This window comes from Carcharhinus amblyrhynchos, chromosome 12 (assembly GCF_965287045.1).
Source record: "Carcharhinus amblyrhynchos chromosome 12, sCarAmb.v2.hapA, whole genome shotgun sequence".
Classification (NCBI taxonomy): Eukaryota; Metazoa; Chordata; class Chondrichthyes; order Carcharhiniformes; family Carcharhinidae; genus Carcharhinus; species Carcharhinus amblyrhynchos.
Genome location: NC_137335.1, coordinates 82,958,270 through 82,979,864, shown reverse-complemented (window position 1 = coordinate 82,979,864; position 21,595 = coordinate 82,958,270). Strand labels below are relative to the sequence as shown.

The window sequence follows — 21,595 nt, the reverse complement described above, 5'->3', positions numbered from 1 at the left end:
TATCTTATATTTCTAACCCGGGGACAGGGTGGTTTGGTGAGATGGGGGAGGTGGGTGTGGTTGGTAGGCATGGAGCGCATTGGCACAGTGGTTAGCACAGCTGCCTCACAGTGCCTAGGACCCAGGTTCAATTCCGAACTTGGGTCACTGTCAGTGCAGAATCTGCACGTTCTCCCTGTGTCTGCGTTGGCTTCCTCCAAGTGCTCTGGTTTCCTCCCACAGTCCAAAAGACGTGCTGGTTAGGTACATTGGCCATACTAAATTCCCCCGCAGTGTATCCAAACAGGCGCCGGAGTGTGGCAACTGGGGAATTTTCACAGCAATTTCATTGCAATGTTAATGTAAACCTACTTGTGACAATAATAAGTAAACTTAAAACCTAACACCTGGTTGGGGAGTCCACCTCCTGCCCTGCCACCTCTCACTGGTAAAACCTCCTTTTCCTGCATCCCTTCAAACCATTTCATAATTTTAAAGATTCTCCCTCTGTCTTCTCTTTTCAAGAGGCCCCAGTCAGTTCAACCTTTCCTGATACTCACAGCTCCAGTTTCATTCTAATAAATCCTATTTGCAATTACCCCAGTGCTTGTCCTGTCTTCTTGCAGGATTATTCACAACATTTCAAGCTAATAAGATTTAACAAGGTTTGAGATGAGTTCCACGCACCCTCTCCGTTTATTTTTTTAAACTCTACGTATGAATATATGAATTAGGTGGAGGAGTAGGTTATTGGGACCCTCGTACCTGCTTCCCTATGTAGTTAGATCATGGTCTCAAAGCCACTTTCCGGCCCACCCGATACCCTTTTATTGGGGAGAATCTATCTACCTCTGCCTTGAAAATATTCTATGCCACCACCTGGGAAAGAGAGTTCCAAAGAGTCATGACTCATGAATAGAAAACATTTCTCCTCATCTCCATTGTGAATGGTCGACCCCTTAATTTTATCCAATATCCCCTAGTTCTAGTCTCTCTTACAATGGATACCCTTGCAGTATCCATCCTGTCAACTCCCTCGAGACCTTAGGTGCTTCAACAAGATCACTTCTCACTCTCCAAAGGACACAGGCCCAAGCTTCCCCATACTAATCCTTGAGAAATGAACATTAGTTTTTAGATTTGATTTGATTTATTATTGTCACATGTATTAACATACAATGAAAAGCATTGTTTCTTGCACGCTATGCAGACAAAGTGTACTATTCCTAGAGAAGGAAACAAGAGAGTGCAGAATGTCGTGTTACAATCATAACTAGGGTGTAGAGAAAGATCAATTTAGTGCGAGGTAGGTCCATTCAAAAGTCTGACAGCAGCAATGAAGAAGCTGTTCTTGAGTCAGTTGGTTCATGACCTCAGACTATTGTATCTTTTCCCCGATGGAAGAAGGTGGAAGAGGGATTGTCCAGGGTGCGTGGGGTCCTTAATTAAGCTGGTTGTTTTGCCAAGGCAGTGGGAAGTGTAGTCAGAGTCAATGGATGGGACGCTGGCTTGTGTGATGGATTGGGCTACAGTCACTGAGCTTTTGTAGTTCTTGGGCAGAGCAGGAGCCATACCAAGCTGTGATACAACCAGAAAGAATGCTTTTTATAGTGCATCTGCAAAAGTTGGTGAGAGTTGTAGCGGACATATCAAATTTCCTTCATCTTCTGAGAAAGTAGAGGATTTGGTGGGCTATCTTAATTATAGTGTTGGGATGGGGGGATGAGGACATGTTGTTGGTGATCTGGACATCTACAAACATGAAGCTTTTGATCGTTTCTACATTGACCCTGTTGATGTAGACAGGATGTAGAGATGCCGGCGTTGGACTGGGGTAAACACAGTAAGACGTCTCACAACAACAGGTTAAAGTCTAACCAGTTTATTTGATAGTAATAAATAACTTGTGGGATTACTATCAAATAAACTGATTGGATTTTAATCTGGTGTTGTGAGACTTCTTACTGTGATGTAGACAGGGGTATACTTTTCCCTACGCTTCCCAGAGTTGATGACAATCTCCTTCATTTTGTTGACATTGAGGGGGAGATTATTGTCGCCTCACCAGTTCACAGGGCTCTTTATCTCATTCCTGTATTCTCTCTCATCACTGTTTGAGATCCGACCCACTATGGTGGTGGCATCAGCCACTGTTATGGCTTTGTTAACCTGTCTGCTGTTCCTTCTTTCATAGTGATGTGATTTTTGTCATTTGTGGTCATTTATTTAAACTTCCACCATTTCTCCACAAAACTATAAACTGCACTAAGTCAGCCACATTAAATCATTACTTTAAATGTGGGGGGGGGGGGAGGAGGCATGTTAAGTACATGGAAATAAGAACATAAGAACATAAGAAATAGGAGCAGGAGTAGGCCATCTGGCCCTTCGAGCCTGCCCCGCCATTCAATAAGATCATGGCTGATCTGTCGTGGCTCAGTTCCACATTCCCGCCCTCTCCCCATAACCCTTAATCCCCTCTCTTATCAAAAACCCATCAACCCGCGTCTTAAAAATATTTAGCGAGGCAGCCTCCACCACTTCAAAGGGCAGAGAATTCCAGAGATTCACCACCCTTTGAGTGAAGAAGTTCCTCCTCAACTCCGTTCTAAACCGCCCCCCCCCCTTTATCTTGAGGCTGTGCCCCCTAGTCCTATTATCCTTTCTGAGCGGGAAGAGCCTCTCCACCTCTATCCTATCCATCCCATTCATCATCTTATATGTCTCAATGAGATCTCCCCTCATTCTTCTAAACTCTAACGAGTACAAGCCTAGTTTATTCAGCCTCTCCTCATAGCTCAACCCCCTCAACTCTGGCATCAGCCTAGTAAACCTCCTCTGCACTCCCTCCAAGGCCAAAATATCCTTGCGTAAGTACGGCGACCAAAACTGCACACAGTACTCCAGCTGCGGTCTCACCAATGCCCTATACAGCCGCAGCAAGACCTCCCTACTTTTATATTCAATCCCCCTCACTATGAAGGCCAGCATCCCATTCGCCTTCCTGACCACCTGCTTTACCTGCAAGCTGGGTTTTTGCGACTCATGCACAAGGACCCCAAGGTCCCTCTGCACTGTCGCCTGCTGCAGTTTTTCGCCACGTAAGTAATAGTCCTTCCTACCATTATTCCTACCAAAGTGGACCACCTCGCACTTGCCAACATTAAATTCCATTTGCCATTTCCTGGCCCATTCGCCCAGCCTATCTAGATCCTTCTGCAGACTCTCCACACCCTCCGCGCAATTTGCTGTTCCACCAATCTTGGTGTCATCAGCAAATTTCGACACCATACACTGGGTTCCCTCCTCCAGATCATCTATATAAATGGTAAATAGCTGAGGCCCCAGCACCGACCCCTGGGGCACTCCACTAGTCACCAACCTCCAATCCGAATAGCACCCATTGACCCCCACTCTCTGCCTCCTATTTGACAACCAGTCCTCTATCCACGCTAACACCCTACCCCCAACTCCATGTCCCCTGACCTTCTGCAATAACCTCTTGTGAGGTATTTAAATGAATGCAAATCAGGTTCACACCTGTTATGGGTATGAACCTGATGATGTCACCAGCGAGGGGGTGGGGAAGATCCAAAATCTGTGAACTCACCAGTGAGATCTGTGACCTCTGGATGTTGTGCTCCCAATAGGATCCTTCATCTAACTGTAATCCCGAAGGATTTCTGAATGAGCTTAGCACAAAGGCAAAGCAATTGGCCAAAACCTCAATGCTCATTACTTGACAGATTCCAAATCCTAAAAGAAATATTTTCAAACTGCAAGCATAATGTTGGCAAGGTCTACAACAGGTTCACCCAGACGTGAACGTGTTGTAGGATTAGCAGAGGTTGGCATTGCTGGGTTGGCACCATGCCAATGATCACATTGCAGGGGTGGAGGGGAGGAAATTGTAGTTGAATGCCACTTCGATTGGGGAGGTTGGTGGGGAGGGTGGTAACACAGTAAAAAGTCTGACAACACCAGGTTTTAGTCCAACCTATTTATTTGATAATATTCTCACAAGCTTTCGAGGGGTTACCCTCTTCGTCAGGTGAATGGAGAGTTCTGGTGGTGACAGGGTGGGAGGTTTATTTGTGTTCTAATAGGGGTGCCCTTTAAAGATCAGTACCGCCAGGCTTTGTGTGTCGAGGCCTCGTCCACACTTACATGGTGGCGTCTACACACGCCCTTGATTTATTCTGGTCGCCTGTCGTAGGAGCTGATAGAAAATTGACTGCTGATTTTCCTCACTGGAAACAACATTCTGACATTTTATTGGAAGATTTCACCCACAGATTTAAGTTAAGGGGGGGGGGTATTCAAAGGGGATTTGAGGAAAAGCTTTTCTACCCAGAGGGTGGTGGGAATCTGGGACTCGCTGCCTGAAAGGGTAGTAGGGGCGGGAACTCTCACAACATTTAAGAAACATTTAGACGTACACTTGAAATGCTGTCGCACACAAGGCTATGGACCAAGTGCTGGAAAATGGGATTAGAATAGATAGGTGCTTGATGGCCAGCACAGACATGATGGGCCAAAGGGCCTCTTTTTGTGCTGTAAAACTCTGTTGCCGGAATTCTACCACCTGCCCACCACGGAATCAGAGCGAGCGAGAGGCGAACAAAGAAAATATCCATTGACCTGGGGTGGGATTTTCCGATCTCGCTCAAGAAAGGCTGTAAAACCCGCCCTACGATTATATGACATAAGAATTGTTATATTTATGCAGCAAGTGGTTAGGATCCGGAATCCCGTACCTGAGAGTGTGGTGGAGGAAGATTTTATCATGTCTTTTCAAAAGAGACAATAATCTGAAGCAGATGAAAATTGCAATGCCATGAATATGTAGGGGTGGGGTGGGACTAACTGAGTGCAGCTATCAGATCCCTTATTTGTGTATTTAATTTATTCATATGTGGGACATTCGTGGGACGTGGGCATCGCCGGCTGGCCAGCATTTATTGCCCATCCCTAGTTGGCCTTGAGAAGGTGGTGGTGAGCTGCCTTCTGGAATCGCTGCAGTCCATGTTCTGTACGTTGACCCACAATGCCATTACGGAGGGAATTCCAGAATTTTGACCCAGTGACTGTGAAGGAACGGCGATATATTTCCAAGTCAGGATGGTGAGTGGCTTAGAGGGGAACTTGCAGATGGTGGTGTTCCCATTTATCTGCTGCCCTTGTCCTTCTCGATGGAAGTGGTCGTGGATTTGGAAGGTGCTGCTAAGGATCTTTAGTGAATTACTGCAGTGCTCCTTGTAGATAGTACACACTGCTGCTAATGAGTATTGGTGATGCAAGGATCGAATATTTGTACATGTGGTGCCAATCAAGCGGGGCTGCTTTGTCCTGGATCATGTCAAGTTTCTTGAGTGTTGTTGGAGCTGCACTCACTCAGGCAAGTGGGGAGTCACACTCTTGGCTTGTGCTTTGTAGATGGTGGATAGGCTCTGGGGAGTTAGGGAGTGAGTTACTTGTCACAGTATTCTCAGCCTCTGAAGGCGCTGTATCCAGCGTCCCAAAACGTTCCACCCATTTTGTTTTAGTCTGCTAGGAACTGGCCTAGATTTTAATTTAGTTGGATTCAGTGTGTTTGCTTAACTTGGCCAATTTGTACAAACACGGGGTCAGAAAAGAAGCCAGGAAGATGTTGCTAACCTTTTAAAACAAGCGAACACCATGTAATGTTGTGAAGTAGTCATAATGTACCATTTGGAATTTGAAAAGAGGAAGACGCAATGTGTTCCTGAAAAGTGAAGTGATCGAGAAATAGGGCGATGGAGGAATGAGTTCAGTTGGGTTGATAGATCAAAAAGGAGCTTGCAATCATAGAATCCCTACAGTGCAGAAGGAGGCCATTTGGCCCATTGAGTCTGCACTGACTCTTTGACAGAATATCTTACCCAGGCCTTCAGCCCGCCCTATCCCTGTAATCCCACACATTTCCCATGACTAATCTATCTAACCTGCACATTTTGAACACCAAGGGACAATTTAGCATGGCCAATCCACCTAACGTGCAAATCTTTGGACTGTGGGAGGAAACTCGAGCATCTGGAGGAAACCCACGCAGACATTGGAAGAACACGCAAACTCCACACAGTCACCCGAGACCAGAATTGAATCCTGTGCTGTGGGGCAGCAGTGCTAACCACTGAACCATTGTACCACACTTCATGATAATGCCTTTAGAACATAGAACATAGAACATTACAGCGCAGTACAGGCCCTTTGGCCCTCGATGTTGCGCCGACCAGTGGAACCAATCTAATGACCCTCTAACCTGAACTATTCCAATGCTATCCATATGCCTATCCACTGACGAGTCCACAACTGCTGCAGGCAGGGCATTCCATGCCCTTACTACCCTCTGAGTAAAGAACCTACCTCTGACATCCGTCCTATAATTACCACCCCTTAATTTAAAGCTATGTCCTTTTGTGTTAGCCATCACCATCCGAGGAAAAAGGCTTTCACTATCCACCCTATCTAATCCTCTGATCATCTTTATTAGCACAAATTCTGGAACAAGTGAAAGGGGTCAAAATTCTTATCTTTCTCCAATTGTATCATAGCGGTGAAAATTCCCAATAAGGACCTAGTCGAGAAAGATAACAGTGAAGCTTAGAAATATTTTATTTATTCCTTGTATGTAGTAAAGTACAACATTGGCAAACATTTGTAAAGTTGCTAAAATGTTACCTTGAACACAGCAGATATTTTTTGGACTGAAAGTGGGTTACCAGCTTTGATCTCAGAAGACACAACATGTAGAAAGACATTTGTACCTGAGGTGATGCGTTACAGAGAGCTTGCACTCAACATGGAACATCAACAGACACACCGAGGCCACAGTCAGACGCTTGGTTTGAGGTGGTAGAGAGTTCAAGAGGTAAGTAAGTTTAACACGTTTTGTATCTAACCCATGTACGCAAAATACTTTCCAGTTCTCAGACCACAGGGACAGGAGGTGAAGGCTGCACAGGGACAACATTGATGGTAATTCTATCCACATCCATCATGATTACTGAATGACTACAATAAAACAAATTTCAACCACAGCTTTGAGGCTATGGGGGCAACTTATTATTCTACAACTAGCAGCGGTGACAAAGAATGATTCTTTTTCTGGTTTGTAATAAACCCTCGAGAGCAAATTGCATGTCATTATTTGAATTTTTAAAAAGTTCATTTGTGGGACATGGGTGTGGCTGGCTGGCCAGTATTTATTGCCCATCCCAGGTTGCCCTTGACAAGGGCTGCCTTCTTGAATCACTGCAGTCCACGTTCTGTGGGTTGACCCACAATGTTGTTCGGGAGGGAAATTCCAAGATTTTGACCCAGCAACTGCAAAGGAACATACTTCCAAGTCAGGATGGTGAGTGGCTTGGAGGGGAACTTGCAGGTGGTGATGTTCCAATGTCTCTGCTGTCCTTGTCCTTCTAGATGGAAGTGGTCGTGGGTTTGGAAGGTGCTGTCTATGGAATCTTTGATGAATTGCTGCAGTGCATCTTACAGATAGTACACACTGCTGTTATTGATTTAGTTTAATTAAGCTTTGTTGTGTATTAATTTCATGAGTTGGGGTACTGAGCACACTCCAGTTTTGACAGGTAGTGACAGTATTAAGCCCTTTAAATCAGGCACTGTATGGTCAGGCACAGAGTAAACCTCCCCTTGTGCTACCCTAAGAGTGGTGTCACTATGGCCCAGAGGGTGGCACAGTGGTTAGCACTGCTGCCTTACAGTGTCAGGGACCCGGATTCGATACCCGGCTTGGGTCACTGTCTGTGCAGAGTGTGCACGTTCTCCCCATGTCTGCGTGGGTTTCCTCTGGGCACTCCAGTTTCCTCCCACAGTCCAAAGATGTGTGTTAGGTGGATTGGCCATGCTAAGTTGCCCCTTAGTATCAAAGGGTAAAATGCATGGAGCTATGGGGATAGGGCCTTGGTGGGATTGTGGTCGGTGCAGACCTGATGGGCCAAATGGCCTCCTTCTGCACGATAGGTTTGTATGTTACTACGTTTATGGGTGGTATAATGGCAGTGTGGTTAGCCCTGCTGCCTCACAGCACCAAGGATCCAGGCATGTTAGGTTGACTGGCCTTGCTAAATTGCCCCTTAGTGTCAGGGGGACCAGCAGGGTAAATGTGTGGGTTTACAGGACCTGAGTGGGATTGTGGTCAGTGCAGACTCAATGGGCTGAATGGCCTCCTTCTGTACTGTCAGGATCCCATGAACTCGTAGAGAGAATAACAAGGCACACACTGCTATTACTGTGATGTAAAAAACAGCAATTTACAGCGAGGAAGAGCTACGTCCTGAGCTGCAAATTGCCACAAATTGATGGACAATTTTTTCCTGCCTAGCCACCGGCCTGATGGAAATAGAACTCATCTGCAATCTCTCCATGTGGCGCAAGAAATTACTGCATTTGCTCCAAAAATACCTGTTCAGCTCACTGCATGAAGTCAGGGGTGGTGTTTAATGGTGCAAGGATCTTTTAGCAATGAGATTCTTATTCCTGCAATTTTTTGAAAAAACATTTTCACTGGATCTTGGCGTCGCTGGCCGTGAACAGCATTTATCGCCTATCCCTGAGTCGATGCTAGTCAACTTGCTGTGAGTTTGGAGCCACACGTAGGCCAGACCAGGTGAGGACAACAGATCGCCTTCTCTAATGGACTTTAGTGAACCAGATGGGTTCTTATGACAATCGACAATAATCTCACGGTCATCATTAGACTCTTAGTTCTAGGTTTTTAAAAAATTGAATTCAAGTTTCACCATTTGTCAGGGTGGGATTTGAACCCAGGTCGCCAGAGGTCACTGTGTGTCTCTGGATTGCTACTCCAGTGATGATACTGCAACACCACTGCCTCACACAAATGTCACTCAACATCTCTGGCCTAGAGAGGGGACAATCAAGATGGTGCCATCTCACTTATTCAGGTAATCGTCAAAATTTTAAAATTTTTGATTTCCAACCATTTTTACCTTTCCTTTCAATCTCTTTTCATCCCCCAAGTTGATCTTTCTTTTCCCTCAATTTCCACCTCTTTCTGTACCCGATTTGATCCCAATTCACCTGATCCTTCATTCTTCCTGTTCTTTTTCAATCCTCAAACCTCACTGGTTGACAAGATGCTCCATTGCCCTCACTGCAGCTTTGCAAGTTCACATTTCCACCAATGTATGGTGTAAAGATAGCCTCTGGAATGAAGGATTAAGGTAAAATGCTAACCAGTGCAGAGTACTATGAGATGCCCCACTCTGGGGCAGATTCTAGGCCTGTCTGTTGTAGCATGGCAACTGCATTAGAGAATATTTACTCAGGTGGGCACTTAGGTGGTGGGATCCAACATTCATCCGCTTTAAATCCAATGCTCTTTTCTGGGAAGCACAGTGGCACAGTGATTAGTACTGCTATCTCACAGTGCCAGGGACTCGGGTTCAATTCCTGGCTTAGGTCACTGTCTGTATGGAGTCTGTACATTCTCCACATGTCTGTGTGGGTTTCCTCTGGATGTCTGGTTTCCTCCCACAGTCTGACATGCTGGTTAGGTGCATTGACCCAACAGATGCTGGAGTGTGGTGACTAGGGGAATTTCACAGTAACTTCATTGCAGTGTTAATGTGAGCCAACTTGCAACTAACAAATTATCATTAAAACTTTTCAATACTGGAGGAAACACAGACACAAGTGAAAATGGCATTGTACATAACCCCAAGAGATATTCTTAACACAGTGCGCCCCCGACACCATCCCCAATCTCAGAGGAGCATTATAATAAAAGCAAAATACTGCAGATGCTGGAATCTGAAACAAAGATAGAAGATGCTTGAAAATCTCAGCAGAACTCACAGTGTCTGTGCGGAGAAAATGGAGCCAATGTTTCGAATCTGGATAACCCTAACCCTCCTTATCTACACAATTTGGGACACTAAGGGGCAATTTAATATGGCCAAGTCCATCTTTCAGACTGTGGGAGGAAACTGGAGCACCTGAAGGAGATCCCCGCAGATACGGAGAGAACGTGCAGACTCCACACAGATAGTGGACCCAAGCCCGCAATCAAATCTGGGCCCTAAGGGTCATCCAGACTCGAAACATTGGCTCTATTCTCTCTCTGCAGGTGCTGCTGAGACTTCTGAGAAAAGCATTCTCTACCACATCCATGGGACATCATCTAACTCCAATATCAGCTAGCCCTTGCCTTGTTGAGTTAGATTGCCAATTCAACACTACTCTGTTTCACTTTAAAGGGAGCTTTCACCTATGTATGCGAGAATTCAATCAGTTGACAGCAGTTGCTTTGTGAGGTCATATGGTGATAATCTCGGACTGATGCCTGAGAATAGATGACTAGAATCAGCAGATTGAATCAGTCAAACTGGTTGAGTCAGTATAGTAAATACACGTTGTTTGTGGTTGACAATACAGACAGAACCTGAGCTGTCCTTTTCATTGTGTGCTGGTGGGGGTGCCGGCAGTGGGGGGGTGTCATATTTTATTTACCTTCCATCATTATTATCAGGACTCCAAGGAGAGTTTGCTCACCATGCCACTCCATGCACGAGTGACACAGTTCAGCTGTGATTAGATGGTGCTACTGGGCGGCGAATTATGATTGCCGTTCACACCCTGTGGCATCAGAGTTATACTACCCTGCTTCTGGGAGGGATTCTGCTTTAGAATCATACAATCCCTATAGAAGAAGCCATTCAGCCCATTTAGTCTGCACCGACTCTCTGATAGAGTATCTTACCTAGGCCTTTTCCACCAACCTATTCCCGTTACCCTACGCATTCCCATGGCTAATCCATCTACCCTACGTATCTTGGGACACTAAGGGGCAATTTAACCTGGCCAATCCATCTAACCTGCACAACTTTGGATGCTAAGGGGCAATTTAGCCTGGCCAATCTATCTAACGTGTACATCTTTGGGCACTAGGGGGCAATTTAGCATGGCCAATCCATCTTACCTGCTCATCTTTGGATACTAAGGGGCAATTTAGCATGGCCAATCCACCTAATATGCCCATCTTTGGAGACTAAGGCGCAATTTAGCCTGGCCAACCTATCTAACCTGTACATCTTTGTGCACTAAGGGGCAATTTAGCATGCTCAATCCATCTAACCTGAACATCTTTGGAAACTAAGGGGCAATTTAGCATGGTCAATCCACCTAACCTTTTCATCTTTGGACTGTGGGAGAAAACTGGAGCACCCGGAGGAAACGCACGCAGACACGAAAATAATGTGCAAATTCCATGCAGACAGTGACCCCAAGGCTGGAATCGAACTTTTCCAGTAACCCTGGAAAATGCGCACACGTATAGAGTTCAAGATGTGAAATGTTTCACAAATGTAGCCAAGAGCTTCCTCACTTTCAAGATAACATAGAACATAGAACACAGAAAAACTACGGCACAAAAAGGCCTTCGGCCCACAAGTTGTGCCGATCACATCTCTACCAACTAGGCTTACCTATAACCCTCAATCCTATTAAGTCCCACATACTCATCCAGAAGTCTCTTAAAAGGCCCTATTTAATTTGCCTCCACCACCACCAACAGCAGCCGATTCCACTCACACGCCACCCTGAGTGGAAAACTTACCCCTGACATCTCCACTGTACCTACTCCCCATCACCTTAAACCTGTGTCCTCTCGTAGTGACCATTCCATCCCTTGGAAAAAGCCTCTGAGAATCCACCCTATCTATACCTCTCAACGTCTTATACATCTCTATCAGGTCACCTCTCATCCTTCGTCTCTCCAAGGAGAAAAGACCGAGCTCCCTCAACCTATCTTCATAAGGCATGCCACCCAATCCAGGCAACATCCTTGTAAATCTCCTCTGCACCCTTTCAATAGCTTCCACATCCTTCCTGTAATGAGGTGACCAGAACTGAGCACAGTACTCCAAGTGGGGTCTGACCAGGTCCAAGTGGGGTCTGACAACATTACAAACATGCAGTTTATATGGTGCCTAGGAGGTTCAAAGAACCCTCTGAGTGATTAATAGACCCTCTTTGACAATAATACTGACATTTTACTCCCAGTTATATCAGGCACGAGGTGCTGGACACTAGACACAGCCATCATGCATGTATATAATCTAACTTCATTTGGTTACCAGATTCTGATCAGCATGAGTCCCACACTCTATCACAGCTGAACTTCTCTTCTATACTCCTGACCAGTTATTGCACCATGTCTAATTTATCCATCTTATAGTTTTAAAAAGTTTAAAATGATTATTTTCTCCCAGTAGATTAATAGGTTGGCAATTTTGTTAACTCCTAAAGTAATATTACAGAACTGTACAACACAAAGAAGAGGCCATTTGACCCATTGTGTCCATGCTGGCTCTTTTAAGGCACTATTAGTCATGTCTCCCCCACAACCCCCGCCCCGCAGCCTCCACCAATAAGCCCTTCCCATAGCCCTGCAAATGGTTCCTGTTCAAACACATGAACGCACTTTAAATTAATTTTTGAAGTTACTTGGCGACTTGAGACAAGTCGATGCTGGTGGGGTCGTTGTCCTGGGTTGGTAGCGGTTTCGTTTACGAGCTGGACATATAGCCCAGCCTCCTGCACAGGATCTCGAAGACTTCGGCAACGCACAGCAGCACCGTGATGGCGGTGAAGGTGTACATGGCACTGAGGAAAATGGTCTTCTCAAAGTGCTCGGGCACCATGCACTTGGTGATGTTGAAATGCTTATCGAGGGATGTGGCATTGCAGCGGAAGATTGGATGAACCTGGAAGCCAAACAGGTGACTCTGGAGCCAAAAGGCCACGGTCTCCAAGATGATTCTGGACAGGACAGAAATGATGTAGGAGACAGTGAAGGCAGGCCTCTGCAGGATGACTTCTTGGTCAATGTTGCGACAGGCAGCGTGGAGATGAAACACCGCGCCGGGAACTAAGACAGAGACCAACTGTAAAGCCCAAAACACCTGAGGAAAAAGATTTAAATGAAGCAATTTTTTAGCGTGAAAGGAAACAACAATGTGGAATATTCCAGCACTAATGTACACACAAAAGCTGACAAAACGGATTTTACTGTATGGATGTTTGCAAAAATAATATAACAACAGCTATCGCACTCCAAACACTCTGAGTCAAAGATAAGGTGTTCATTCTAACACCAGTATTAATTTAACCCTATATTTTTTGAAATGGAACAACTTAAAATAATCAGGATTTCTTTATTGGGGTTATAATAATTTATTGGTTGTCCTACATGGTTAGCAATCCAGAGTCCTGATTTCAAATTATACCTGACAAAAGGTCATCCAAACTCGAACTGCTGTCTCTAATCTCTCTCCACAGACGTTGCCAGACCTGCTGAGATTTTCCAGCATTTGTTGTTTTGGTTTCAGCTTCCAGCACCTGCAGTATTTTCCTTTTATCAAATTACAACATGACTATCGGGAAATTTCAATATAATTAATGAAATGAATTGGGATTAAACGGGTAGCATCAGTACCAGATGCCATAAGCACCAGATGTCATAAAAGGAGAAATCTAGGTCCCTCCCTGCCCTGGTCTGTAAACGACAGCAATATGGGAGGCTTTTAATTGCCCTCTGAAATGGCCTGGCAAGCCACTCAATTATGTTCAAGAAGGCAAGTCAACATCAACGTCTCAACGGTAGTCATACTGCTTTACAGCACAGAAAGAGGCCCTTCAGCCCATCAAGCACCTATCCATCCTAATCCAATTTTCCAGCCCTTGTATGCTATGGGATTTCAAGGGCTCATCTAAATGATTCTTAAATGTTGTGAGGATTCCCGCCTCTCCCACCTTTTCAAGCAGTGAATTCCAGATTCCCACCATCAGCTGGGTGAAAAAGTTTCTCCTCAAATCCACTCTAAATCTCCTGCCCCTTTACCTTAAATCTATGCTCCCCAGTTATTGGCCCCTGTACCAAGGGGAAAAGTTTCTTCCCATCTATCCTATCTATGTCCCTCATAATTTTGTACATCTCACACGGGGTTCCCCCTCAACCTTCTCTGCTCCAAAGAAAACAACCCCAGTCTAGCCAGCCTCTCTTGATAAGTGGGCAGCACCCTAGTGAATGTTCTCTGCATCTTTTCTAGTGCAATCACATCCTTCCTATGGTTGTATCCCTTACATGAATACAAATATAGTTTTGAGAAGCAATGCGAAATTTGAAATTGCAAAGTTCTCTCAATTTGTGAATGACTTCGCCAAGCAGTAGAGAAAGATTTACATTTATATGGCGCCTTACACAACCCCCAGGGCATTCCACAGTGCTTCACAGCCAATGAAGTTCTTCTGAAGTGTTGCAAAGGAGCAAAATACAACAGTCAATTCGTGCATAGCGAGCTCCCAGAGGAAAAAAAGATCACATTTCTGTAAGATTGAGGGATTTTTTTTTGGCCAGGAGTCCTGCTTATTTTGATAAGTGCCGTGGGGTCCATGACAACAACTGGAAAGATGTCTGATCTGAAAAATGGTTCCTCTGACAATGCTGCATCCCTATGGCTATTACACATTAGTGTATACTTTTCAGTATATGTTAATACATGTGGCAATAATAAACCAAATCAAATCAACTTCAAAACCAAATGGCTAATACACATCAGTGTATTAACTGGGTAAACAGCCAACTGACGCGCCATTGTGAAAAACCGCACCGACCTCCTCCTCGGGACATGATGGACAGAGTGCCCTTCGTCGTCCAGTCCTTCCTCGGACTGGAGAAGCTGTGACATCTTCTCCAAAGTCTTCAACACATCATTGATGAAGGTGAACATCTCGCCAGGGCCATCCCTACACCCCCACTTCTTGCCTTCAAACAACCGCACAACCTCAAACAGACCATTGTTTGCAGCAAACTACCCAGCCTTCAGGAGAACAGTGACCACAACACCACACAACCCTGCCACAGCAACCTCTGCAAGACATGCCAGATCATCAACATGGATGACATCATCTCACATGAGAACACCATCCACCATGTACACGGTACATACACTTGCAACTCCGCCAACGTTGTCTACCTAATACTCTGCAGGAAAGGATGTCCCGAAGTATGGTACATTGAGAACATAAGAACATAAGAAATAGGAGCAAGAGTAGGCCATCTGGCCCTTCGAGACTGCCCCACCATTCAATAAGATCATGGCTGATCTGCCGTGTCTCAGTTCCACATTCCCACCCTCTCCCCATAACCCCTAATCCCCTCTCTTATCAAAAACCCATCAACACGCTTCTTAAAAATATTTAGCGAGGCAGCCTCCACCACTTCAACGGGCAGAGAATTCCAGAGATTCACCACCCTTTGAGTGAAGAAGTTCTTCCTCAACTCCGTTCTAAACCGCCCCCCCCTTTATTTTGAGGCTGTGCCCCCTAGTCCTACTGTCGTTTCTGAGTGGGAAGAGTCTCTCCACCTCTATCCTATCCATCCCATTCATCATCTTATACGTCTCAATGAGATCTCCCCTCATTCTTCTAAACTCTAACGAGTACAAGCCTAGTTTATTCAGCCTCTCCTCATAGCTCAACCCCCTCAACTCCGGCATCAGCCTAGTAAACCTCCTCTGCACTCCCTCCAAGGCCAAAATATCCTTGCGTAAGTACGGCGCCCAAAACTGCACACAGTACTCCAGCTGCGGCCTCACCAATGCCCTATATAGCCTCAGCAAGACCTCCCTACTTTTATATTCAATCCACCTCGCGATGAAGGCCAGCATCCCATTCGCCTTCCTGACCACCTGCTGCACCTGCAGGCTGGGTTTTTGCGACTCATGCACAAGGACCCCGAGGTCCCTCTGCACTGTCGCCTGCTGCAGTTTTTCTCCACGTAAGTAATAATCCTTCCTACCATTATTCCTACCAAAGTGGACCACCTCGCACTTGCCAACATTAAATTCCATTTGCCAGTTCCTGGCCCATTCGCCCAGCCTATCTAGATCCTTCTGCAAAAAGTACTGGGGAGACCATGCAGACGCTACGACAATGGATGAATGAACACCGCTCGACAATCACCAGGCAAGACTGTTCCCTCCCTGTTGACGAACACTTCAGCTGTCATGGGCATTTGGCCTCTGATCTTTGGGTAAGCATTCTCCAAGGTGGCCTTCACGAGACACGACAGCGCAGAGTTGCTGAGCAGAGACTGATATCCAAGTTCCGCACACATGAGGGCGGCCTCACCTGGAATCTGGGGTTAATGTCGCACTATCTGTAACCCCCATGACTTGCCTGGGGTCGTAAAATCTCACTTAATGTCCTGTCTGCAGAGAATACACATCTCTTTAACCTATCCTAATGCTATCTCCACTCACATTGTCTGCATCTTTTAAGACTTGAATAGCTGGTTAGCTGCAGAGATTTGCATTCTAATCCGTATTCTGTAAACTGTGTGTGTCTTTATATGTCCTTCTCTGATCAGAACCTTCCACACACCTGACAAAGCAACACCATTTCCGAAAGCTTGTGGGTTTACTATCAAATAAACTGGTTGGACTTAAACCTGGTGTTGTGAGACTTCTTACTGTTTAAACAGCCAACTGACAGGCCTCAACTGTAACCAAGTACTTCATAGAAGTACATTTGTGTTGCTGGACTAATAAATCAATAGACATATGGACAGATAAATTAGGAGTAAGAATGGGCCATTTGGCCCCTCAAGCCTGGTCCACCATTCAGTAAGATCCTGTCTGACTATAGCCTCAACTCCACTTTCTTTTCTACCCCCAGTAACCACGCAATATCAAAATAAGAATCAACTAAAGTTGGGTAGGAAATAGTGCCCACCGCCTAAGAATGATGTAGAAAGAGAAAAAACACACTGTAAGATATATAGAGGGAGTAAAATAGTGAACGAAAGAAACTTCCAGATAAATGCAAAATACTGCGGATGCTGGAATCTGGAACAAAAACAGAAAAATGCTGGAAAATCTCAGCAGGTCTGACAGCATCTGTGGAGAAAGAATAGAGCTAACATTTCTGGTCGGAATAACCCATCGTCAGAGCTGAGAGGAAAGAGAGACAGCAGAGATTTACACTGAGGGTAGAGAGGGATGGTAGAATTGGGCAAAGCGAATGTACACTAACTTCCAGCCTTGAGTAACAAACACTCTTTGCACGTCTAATTCATCTTGTTTACCTGTGGGGTGATAGGCCGGAACTGATTGTAACAGAAGAGGTTTAACTCTCGCCTGTCCGGGTCACAGCTGAAATGCAAAGCTTCATTTCCATAGACAGCGAATCCCAACACACCCAGGAAGAACATCCGCACCGAACCAAAGAACAGGGTGTGGAACTGACCAATCACTGTCGGAGGCCTCAGCTAAGCACAAACGGGAAAAGAGACACATAACAACATTTACATAAGAACATAAGAAATAGGAGCAGGAGTCGGCCATCTAGCCCTTCGAGCCTGCCCCACCATTCAATAAGATCATGGCTGATCTGAAGTGGATCAGTTCCATTTTCCCGCTTTCTCCCCATAACCCTTAATTCCCTTGTCTACCAAAAACCTATCTACCCGTGACTTAAATATATTTAGCGAGGTAGCATCCACCACTTCAATGGGCAGAGAATTCCAGAGATTCACCTCCCTTTGAGTGAAGAAGTTCCTCCTCAACTCTGATCTAAACTGCCCCCCCCTTATCTTGAGGTTGTGCCCTCTAGTCCTGCTACCCTTTCTAAGGGGGGAAGAATCTCTCTACCTCTACCCTATCCATCCCCTTCATTATCTTTATATGTCTCTATAAGATCCCCCCTCAGCCTTCTAAACTCCTACGAGTACAGACCCAGTCTATTCAGTCTCTCTTCGTAGGCTAGCCCCCTCACCTCTGGTATCAGCCTAGTGAACCTTCTCTGCACTCCCTCCAAGGCCAGTATATCCTTCCACATGTGCGGCGACCAAAACTGCACACAGTACTCCAGCTGCGGCCTCACCAGTGCCCTGTACAGTTGCAGCAAGACCTCCCTGCTTTTATATTCTATCCCCCTCGCTATAAAGGCCAGCATTCCATTCGCCTTCTTGATCACCTGCTGCACCTGCAGACTGGGTTTTTGCGACTCATGCACAAGGGCCCCCAGGTCCCTCTGCATCGTAGCATGCTGCAGCTTTTCGCTCTTTAAATAGTAATCCCTCCTACTATTATTACTACCAAAGTGGATAACCTCACATTTGCTAACATTATACTCCATCTGCCAGGTCCTCGCCCACTCGCTCAGCCCATCCAGATCCCTCTGTAGACTTTCCACACCCTCCACACAATTGCTTTTCCATTCATCTTCGTGTCATCAGCAAAGTTCGTTACCCTACACTCAGCCCCCTCCTCCAGATCATCTATATAAATGGTAAATAGTTGAGGCCCCAGCACAAAGAATTAGTTACAAAGATTAACCAGAAAGTGGTAAAAGCTTGATATGTTGGTTGTTAGTTCATACTTACACATCCTTCATAGAAATTTCTGATATAATTTAAAGACATGTTGTCCTAGCACAGATATAATGGGGCAAACTCCTCGTACCAGTGTACCAGCCACAGATAAATCTCGACACTCGCTCTGTCGCTTTGTACTTGTGGCGAAAAACTCCCGTTTTTGCATTTCTCTCTGTTGAGAGAGAGACAGATAGAGAGACAGACAAGAGAGACAGGCTGTCAACTGGGCCTCTGAACCCAACCCGACTCACTCAGGGGGAAAAAAAAACAAACAACAAAAAAATAAGCACAACAGAAAGATGGAAACAAAGGGCAAGGGAGCATGTGGCCTCTCCCCTAATCCTTTCTGATCCAACAGTCAGCACAACTCAACACCCAGTGTCCATAGAATGGAGAGAGGAAAAGAGAGAGAGAGATGGAGATGATACCAAACCAGCTATTTTAAAGAAAAAATTTCATTTCACCCAAAAAAAGCAAATTTAAATTAAATCCAATTCATGGCCGCCACAAGAGAGACCAACTAGTTCCAAGCTGGTAAGATGATGCATTGCACCCCAACCTGGGCTTGATTTGATGCCCAAAGGCTGAGACAACTTTGAAAAACTGCACCAAACAACATCTCAGTTGAACCTCATTGGTTGCCCTGATTATTGACTCTACCCCAGCCTGGCAGATCAAGCTGCCCGATCATTGACTTGCAAAGTGTTACCCGCACAGTCATTCCCCACAATTCAGCATGTCTGCTACAACTCTCACTATTTCTACAGATGCACCATAGAAAGCATTCCTTCTGGATGTATCACAGCTTGGTATGGCTCCCGCTCTGACTAAGAAACTACAAATGGTCGTGAATGAAACCCCAGCAAACCAGCCTCCCGTCCATTGACTCCGTCTACACTTCCCGCTGCCTCGGAAAAGCAGCCAGTATAATTAAGGACCCTACGCATCCTGGGCATTCTCTCTTCCACCTTCTTCCATTGGGAAAAAGACACTAAAGTCTGAGATCACGTACCAACAGATTCCCTGCTGCTGTCAGACATTTGAATGGACTTATCTCTCATTAAGTTGATCTTTCTCTACACCCTAGCTATAACTGTAACACTACATTCTGCACCCTCTCCTTTCCTTCTCCTTTACATACTCTATGAACGGTATGATTTATCTGTATAGCATGCAAGAAATTCAGCAGGTCTGGCACCATGGGAGACATGACGTAGAGATGTCGTCATTGGACTGGGGTAAACACAGTGAGAAGCCTCACAACACCAGTTAAAGTCCAACCAGTTTAGTTGATAGTAATCCTACAAGCCTTCGGAAACGGTGTTTCTACTTTCCACACACCTGACAAAGCAACACTGTTTCCGAAAGCTTGTGGGATTACTGTCAAATAAACTGGTTGGACTTTAACCTGGTGTTGTGAGACTTCTTACCATGAGAGAAACAGAGTGAACATTTGGAGGCCACTACTGGGGTTCCATAAAAGTCACACTGGATTCCAAACCATATCTCTAGTTCCCCCTCCTCAGATGCTGCCAGACCTGTGGAGATTTTTCCCCAGCACTTTCTAACCTTACTTTGATCCCGAGTGAATTGTACAACTATATCAGAGAGCGACTTTAGAGTCAACAATGTGGCTGGTTTTGAGTACGGCAGCACAGTTGTTAGCACTGCAGCCTCACTGACCCAGGTACCCTGGTACTATTCCCGACCTTGGGTCACTGTCAGTGTGGAGTTTGCACATTCTCCCCGTGTCTGCATGGGTTTCCTCTGGGTGCTCCTGTGTCCTTCACAATCTGAAAGATGTGCTGGTTAATGCTTTGGCCGTGCTCTGTTGCCTCTTAGTGGCAAAGATATATTAGTGGGCTAAATATGTGGAGTTACAGGTATAGGGGTAGGCCTGGGAAAGACACTCTGAGGGAGAACTGGTGCAGGCTCAATGGGCTGTATGGCCTCCTTATGCACTGTAGGGCCTCTGAGAGGAGTCACAGACACTGCCTAGACTAGGTAATGATGGCTGCTTTCCATCCTTGAAGCAACTTTGTGTTATTCCAAATCAACAGTTCCATCTTTAACCTTTTGCACCAAGGATGGAGGTTGATCAGTAGTCACAGCCACAGATTTATGAATCCAGCGACAGCACTGTGCCCCTTGGTACAATAATCTAAATTAATCTGCATGTGTATCGCGGCACAGACAGTGAGTCATTGGGAAGCAGGCGAGGGAGCGAATTTACTGCTGTATTAATCAGAGACAGACTGACCCCCTCAGACTGTGCAAGGATGAATGATGTCCCATCCCACCAGCTCAGGATGCGTCAAACTACTGTCCAGCTGTGTTTACTGGCGGCAGTTGGGACATCAATGAGAAAGTGCTCTGTAGAAGGATTCATATTGGGACTCCGAAAGGTTCAACTCTTGTTTCTCTTCTCCACAGACGCTAACCAGATCTATTGAGTTTTGTGTAGCGTTTTCTGTTTCTTTGTTATTACCAACATTAAATATTGCTAAAGAAATTCCAGTCCCACAGCAGAGAGAGTCATTAGAATACCATGCCCAGTATGTTCGAAATTTAGTATTTGGCTGGGAATATAAATGATTTAGAAAGCAGAACTGTGCCGACCTGAATATTGATTCTCCAGCGACCCTGATGATCTTTGGAACATCTCCCAGGGTTTTTTTTTAATACAGGGGTTTGCTTCTCTCTAAATATTGACACTTTGCCCAGAGGCATCTCAGGGAATCTGGAAATCCGCGGAGATGACTCGCTGCTAAGTAAATAGAATGAAAGTTGCACGCACCAGACCCAGTCCTGAAGCGTTGGCACCTCCCCACTGACCTCCTTCCCCTCTCCTCATGCTGTGTGAGAGCAGCAAAAACAGCATGGCCAAAGGAGCTCAGCCATCAGAGGGCTCGTCTCTCTCTCTCTCTCTCCTTCTCTCTCCTGGCAATCAGGCAGGGTGAGTGCAAACTGAGCAGGCAGGAGCAACGCAAACTGCTCCATGTCACACACACCTCCATCCAGATCTACACCGAGATAACACCGCCCAGCCGCAGAACAAAAACAAAGCCACAAAACACCCCCATGAAAGTCGGATGTGTTGCACTCCGCCCACTCTGTTGGGTTCAGCTGCGCTTGTGCCAGCTCTGAACGGTGGCATTGGCAGCTGGTAAG

At 45.6% G+C, this 21,595-nt stretch overlaps 1 protein-coding gene across 1 annotated transcript; it reads right to left on the bottom strand.

The window, feature by feature from the left end:
• Nucleotides 1-12,554: 12,554 nt before the first annotated feature.
• On the bottom strand, nt 12,555-21,278 carry gje1a (gap junction protein epsilon 1a). The gene is made up of 3 exons (XM_080199865.1): nt 21,222-21,278; nt 17,135-17,317; nt 12,555-12,950 (listed from the first exon to the last, which is right to left on the bottom strand). Exons 1-3 carry the CDS (start codon nt 21,276-21,278, stop codon nt 12,555-12,557), a joined length of 636 nt encoding a protein of 211 aa, XP_080055991.1.
• Between the last annotated feature and the right edge of the window lie 317 nt (nt 21,279-21,595).

Excerpts from the sequence above, each read along its gene's own strand:
- gje1a (XM_080199865.1), bottom strand. The coding sequence starts at position 21,278 with ATGAGGAGAGGGGAAGGAGGTCAGTGGGGAGGTGCCAACGCTTCAGGA. Across the intron at positions 17,318-21,221 it reads ACGCTTCAGGACTGGGTCTG|CTGAGGCCTCCGACAGTGAT; the intron begins GTGCGTGCAACT and ends GTTTGTGCTTAG. Across the intron at positions 12,951-17,134 it reads TCCGGCCTATCACCCCACAG|GTGTTTTGGGCTTTACAGTT; the intron begins GTAAACAAGATG and ends CTTTTTCCTCAG.